The following is a 6,835-nucleotide window of genomic DNA, read 5'->3' as shown; positions in this document are numbered from 1 at the left end:
GATAAGTATGGCATTTTTGTTTTTTTGGTTAAATGATAGATTTTGTTAGATTAGGAGTTAGATTAGCCACCGATAAGGTTTGAACCCACGTCATTATGCAAGAACTCATTTTTTTTTCCACCATTGTTTTGTTTATTTTTAGTTATGCACTACAAATGCAAAGTAAAGTAAAGTAAATAAATAAATAAATCTACGTCGGCGAATGACATTTTCCACCCATCTTCATAGTAGTAACCCAGCAGCTTCTTTTTTATCTCTCTCTCTCTTTTTCCTTTCCTCATACAACACGTACCCACAAAACGCGCTCTACGCCAAACCCATATAATCAGCAATAAGAAAAAACCCAAAACATCCCAATACCAAAAAACCATAGTAGGAGGACATCAAAAACAAAAGAAAACGCAACAGCAAACAGGGTTTTGATTAGCTTGGCTATAAAGCTCTACACATTATATATCCCTCTCTCTCTCTCTCATCGATCTTTGTGTTTCTTTTTCTTTGCATCAATTTGTTCAATGGTGAAATCACAATCTTTGCGAAATACTGATCATCCTGAGAAGGCGTTGACGGAGTCAGACTTGGCCGCTGTACAGCAGCTGATGCAGCTTAGTGATGAAGATAACACCAATAGCAGAAGCAGAGGCCACAACAAGAACAAGAAATTTCAGCAGGATGGCGATGAGGTGGTTGATCAAATCAAAGTGATCACTTGGGAAAAGATTGAAGAGATTTTTGGGAAAGAAGATATCGATCGGCCTAAGAAGCGGAGGTGCCGGTCTCTTGCTGATATTTATTTGACCACGAAACCAGTGAATGCAAGATCATATGGGAAGAAGGTGAGGGCAACTTTCTAAATTAAATAATAGGAAAAACCCAAACGCACAGGCGGACCAGGATTTTAGCTAGCAAGCATAATATCTTAGTTGTTAAGTAATTAGTTTAGTAGATTGAGTTTCTGTTAATTCCTTTTTGTAGAGGTAGAGGTTGGGTTTTTTCCTTCCATAACGAAGACAATAATTTTTCTATATATAAATAGTGTTTTTCTTCACCATTTTTTGCTTGTTAAACATTTAGGGGTGTGCTATCCACACATATGTCCCTTGATATTCTTCAATTCATCTGATCTGACGGTCGAAAATTAAACGGGTGTGTGAGAAGTAAAAATGTGTGTGTGATTATCACACCCCAACATTTATTAGTTAATCCTAATTTGTTCTTAGTTAATTAGTTACTACAATATTAATCAGTGCCATTCCGATCATACATATTGTTTGGGTTAATATTTGAATATTGGACCTAGATGAAGGAATGCCCAAGGTTGCCAACTAAAAGGGGACTTGCCCAGGGGAGTGGATCCTGTAAGCTTTATATGTATATTCTCATCTCTACCTAGCACGAGGCTTTTTGGAAGCTCACTAGCTTTGGGTTCCATAGGAACTCCAAAGTTAAGCGAGAAAGGGACGAGAGCATTCCCATGATGGGTGACCCACTGGGAAGTTTTCGTGTGAGTTCCCAGAAACAAAACCGTGAGGGCATGGTCGGGGCTCAAAACGGACAATATTGTGCTACAGTGGAGTCGAACCCGGGATGTGATGGGGGCCCGGGCCGGGATGTGGCAATTCTTTCCTTATCGATCTTATGGATAACACATCATGGCTAATTAGATGCCGGCTCATGTTAGGGCAAAATCCTACACACGTGGCTGGCCCTAACTTTATAAATACATCATCTCCACTAATTTCTAGTAAGCTTTTGCTATGCAATTAAACCCAAAACTCTCTATTTTTTAAGGGAAACTGACTTAGGCATCTAAGATTCATTGGCCAAGCCCCTCCACTTCGTGGGCACGTGTTGCTTTGGCCGTGTTTATTTATTTTTTAGGTACAAATTCATCAAAACTAAAGACGACGGATTTTTGTTACCATCGACGTCATATTTTTGCATTTGTAAATTAATTATCATGACTTATTATTTATTTTCAACCCCCCTCTAAAAACACTATCATAACGGTTTTGAATGGTTTTTAATAATTTGAAGTGAAATATTTAACAGTAAACGGAATTGACCAAATGGGCTAATAGTCCAAAACATAAGGACTAAATCGGCCAAATTGAAAATACGGAGACTAAATTGACCAAACATGTAAAACACAAAGACCATTTTGACATTTAAGCTCTAAAAAAAAGTTGGAAAGAGCAGCAGCTGAAAGGCAATTTCGTCAAATAACAGTTAGTGAACAATATTTTTCAACTGATTTTTATATGCATATCAAGGTGCCATAAAGTGATTAAAGACCTGAATCAATTTAGTGGGGTTTCACTTCATCTGGAAAACGGCTCATTGGAAGTGAAAGCGTTCATATGTTAATGTTGGACGACGACCACCAAAAACCCTCTCCAATCTCCTATTGAAGAGCTGTTGGATTCATGACCCATGATTGGTCAATAGAATAAGTCAACGCATTGATGAAAAGAAATCCAACTTACCTTCAGCCACGCATTAAACTCCTTACTGTGAGAGTGATACATGTGGTGTTATAATCTAAGGATGCGTTTGGACATGAAATGTGAGTCCCAGCGATATAAAAAAAATAAAAAAGTGGATGCCAACGATATACCGATTGAAGTGTGGAAGGTTTTGGGACAGACGGGTATTGTATGGCTCACAAACCTTTTCAATACGATTTCGAAAACAAAAAATTTGCCTAATAAGTGGCAAGAAAGCATTTTGGTGCCTATCTACATGAATAAGGGCGACATGCAAAATTGCAAGAACTATTGGGATATTAAGTTAATGAGTCATACAATGAAGCTCTAGGAGAGGGTAATTGAGCATAGATTGAGACAAGAGGCATGAGTCTCAGACAATCAATTCAGGTTCATGCCAAGGCGCTTGATAACGGAGGCAATCTATCTCTTACGAAGTTCGAGGGAACGATATAGACAAATGAAAAAGGATTTGCACATGATCTTTATAGATTTGGAAAAAAAGTGTATGATAATGGATCCTAAGATAGGTGAGGATTAGAGATTAGGAAGTACTAAAAAGTGAACATTTTCGTTATCTTGGACTATCTTGCAAAATAATGGAGAATTAGATGGAGATCTCAACCATAGAATACAAGCTAGATGGATGAAGGGGAAAAATGCATCAGCTGTATTGTGCGATTGTTGTATGACACTAAAGCTCAACGGAAAATTTTATAGGACGTCAATAAGGCTAGAGATGTTATATGGTACGGAATGTTGGGCGGTCAAAAAACAACACTTGCCAAAAATGAGTGTAGCAGAGATGAAAATGATTCATTAGATATGTGGGCACACAAGAAATGATATAATTAAGAACGAGGATATCCGGGGTAAAGTACGAATGGCCGCAATTGAAGATAAGAAGAGAGAAAATAGGTTAAGGTGATATAGACATGCGAATTGAAGACTTAGGATGTCGATAAGAAGATGCAGCTATAGGATGGAGGCTCAGGGTAAAAAGAGTGGAATACTTGGAATTAACGAAAGATTTGGCGAAAAATTGTCCGCAATAGTGTTCTAGGATTCATATAGTTGACTCTACTTAGTAGAATAAGGCTTGGTTGTTGTTGTTGTTATATACCTTTACCTAAGGGATATATGTTTGGTAACGCTCGAAAATTAAACCATTCTCATTTTTTTTTGGACTAAATTAACATTTTGATTGCTAATGACTGTAAATTAATGATAAGAAAAACACTTAATACTGCTTGTCTTATTTTCTGGTAGGGAAATAAAATGAAACCAAAAGTGAATTAATTGAGGATTCCACTTATTCTTCCTGTTTTCTCATGAACATGGAAATCATTTATCAAGCATGCACTTCTATTTGTGACAAATAACAATTTCTAACTTCCATAGGCATTTTCTTTAAAGTTCAAACCAAATGCAACTCTACTGTTATTACTTAATAGCATAGGTTGTTGTCTTGTTGATATAAAATAGTTCCTCCTAGGATGTGATGGCTTGTCACATTGGAAAACCCATAGATGACATGCTTTGTCAAATAGTTATTTTTGAGTAATGTTACAGATACCATGACATATTGAAGAGAGTCTACAAAATTAAATTTAAAGTGCCATGTAGGATTTTTTGTACTTCAACTGAGTTGTCAAATGAGTCTTCAAATTTAGCTTCACCTATATTATAAAAATTGTAAAAATGTGATATACAAAATAGGATAAGTATAGCATTTTTGTTTTTTTGGTTAAACGATAGATTTTGTTAAATTAGAAGTTAGATTAGTCACCGATAAGGTTTGAACTCACGTCATTATGCAAGAACTCATTTTTTTTCCACCATTGTTTTGTTTATTTTTAGTTATGCACTACAAATGTAAAGTAAAGTAAAGTAAAGTAAATAAATAAATCCACGTCGGCGAATGACATTTTCCACCCATCTTCATAGTAGTAACCCAGCAGCTTCTTTGTATCTCTCTCTCTCTTTTTCCTTTCCTCATACAACACGTACCCACAAAACGCGCTCTACGCCAAACCCATATAATCAACAATAAGAAAAAACCCAAAACATCCCAATACCAAAAAACCATAGTAGGAGGACATCAAAAACAAAAGAAAACGCAACAGCCAACAGGGTTTTGATTAGCTTAGCTATAAAGCTCTACACATTATATATCCCTCTCTCTCTCTCTCATCGATCTTTGTGTTTCTTTTTCTTTGCATCAATTTGCTCAATGGTGAAATCACAATCTTTGCGAAATACTGATCATCCTGAGAAGGCGTTGACGGAGTCAGACTTGGCCGCTGTACAGCAGCTGATGCAGCTTAGTGATGAAGATAACACCAATAGCAGAAGCAGCGACCACAACAAGAACAAGAAATTTCAGCAGGATGGCGATGAGGTGGTTGATCAAATCAAAGTAATCACTTGGGAAAAGATTGAAGAGATTTTTGGGAAAGAAGATATCGATCGGCCTAAGAAGCGGAGGTACCGGTCTCTTGCTGATATTTATTTGACCACGAAACCAGTGAATGCAAGATCATATGGGAAGAAGGTGAGGGCAACTTTCTAAATTAAATAATAGGAAAAACCCAAACGCACAGGCGGACCAGGATTTTAGCTAGCAAGCATAATATCTTAGTTGTTAAGTAATTAGTTGAGTAGATTGAGTTTCTGTTAATTCTTTTTTGTAGAGGTAGAGGTTGGGTTTTTTCCTTCCATAACGAAGACAATAATTTTTCTATATATAAATAGTGTTTTTCTTCACCATTTTTTGCTTGTTAAACATTTAGGGGTGTGTTATCCACACATATGTCCCTTGATATTCTTCAATTCATCTGATCTGACGGTTGAAAATTAAATGAGTGTGTGAGAAGTAAAAAGGGGTGTGTGATTATCACAGCCCAACATTTATTAGTTAATCCTAATTTGTTCTTAGTTAATTAGTTACTACAATATTAATCAGTGCCATTCCGGTCATACATACTGTTTGGGTTAATATTTGAATATTGGACCTAGATGAAGGAATGCCCAAGGTTGCCAACTAAAAGGGGACTTGCCCGAAGCCCAGCACCAAGCCCAGAGGCAAGGTGAAGCCTTCTTAGCCAAGATACAAGACACGTTTTTATCATTGATGAGACAAGTGATGAAGACTAACCTACTACCAACCAAAGAACACTTTCTAGTGTTATTACAAGTAAAAAGGCTGATGACTCATGATATGTTAAAAACTAGCACACAAATTAAACCTTATAATTTAGATGATTGTAGTATGAGCAAGTAGGGATCGTTCTAGGCCAGGGATTAGGATGGATGCTAATCAACACAAATTAAACCTAAAAACTAAAAACTAAGCTAGACTAACACAAAATAAGAATTGAGGGGGATTTTTGGATGAATTTTAACAAAAATAAAGTAAATTGCAGCAAATGAATTAGGTCTTGTACGAGATATAAGTGAGAGGCTAGCTAGAGGATTGTTCTCCACACATGAAACATATGCATACAAATCGATTTCCAGTTATTTCTATAAACCATGAATGACAATGCCCTAAATTAACTGTGAACTGCACAAATTAACTTTTAGATTTTCCTACGTTCATTGAATTGGACTCAGCGACGCAATCAAATTATTCTTCTCAAGTTCACTAACTATGAAAAGCATGATAGAGATACATCTCGAAAATCATTAAGTTCTGTGAAAATCATAAGCATTGACGAAGCATTCGTAACTATGGAAAGCATGATACTCCTGCCAAGAATTTACTTAACTCAATCATGACTAGTGACTTTTACTACTTGCAAATATAAGTTCATATCGATTAGGTGAAATTCCCTTATATTCTAGCATCAAATCCCTGCATGTAAACTAAGTATGCATCCTTAATAAACATACAAGAATAAGTTTTCTATAAAGCAGATAAGTAAATTGCATTCATGTTTTATGTAACAATAACTGGATATAATCAACTTATATAAAAACATATGTTCTTGGCTTCGAATTCACCTCTAGCTAAAAAGAAATTTAGTTACACATGCTCATCATAACTGAAAAACAATTTAAAATAAACATTAAAACTAAACAAGGAGAGAAAGAACTCTGAAAAACTCCAATAGTTGAATGGCAGATTTGCCACTCTTCTCTGGATGCAGGATGCGGCACTCTTTTTTTTTCCCCCCTCTAATTTGTGGCAATAATGTATATATAGGGTAAAGGCACAGTTGAATCACAGGAAGAAAAGGATTAGGTCATTTGAATTAATTTAGGACTCCCAAAAATCAGATAGGAATTGTTGGAATGTGATAAGGATTCCTCTTTGTAATTGGAGATAAGATAAAGTAGGACAAGAT

At 36.0% G+C, this 6,835-nt stretch overlaps 1 protein-coding gene across 1 annotated transcript; it reads left to right on the top strand.

Moving 5' to 3' along the window:
• Positions 1 to 4,719: 4,719 nt before the first annotated feature.
• Positions 4,720 to 5,185, top strand: LOC137719920 (uncharacterized). Its single transcript, XM_068458905.1, has 2 exons — positions 4,720 to 5,040; positions 5,180 to 5,185. The coding sequence occupies exons 1-2, from the start codon at positions 4,720 to 4,722 to the stop codon at positions 5,183 to 5,185; spliced, it is 327 nt and encodes a 108-aa protein (XP_068315006.1).
• The last annotated feature ends 1,650 nt before the right edge of the window (positions 5,186 to 6,835 follow it).

This window comes from Pyrus communis, chromosome 16, assembly GCF_963583255.1.
Source record: "Pyrus communis chromosome 16, drPyrComm1.1, whole genome shotgun sequence".
NCBI classification, from domain to species: Eukaryota; Viridiplantae; Streptophyta; class Magnoliopsida; order Rosales; family Rosaceae; genus Pyrus; species Pyrus communis.
The sequence above is the reverse complement of the archived record's forward strand: the minus strand, read 5'-3'. Positions and strand labels throughout refer to the sequence as shown.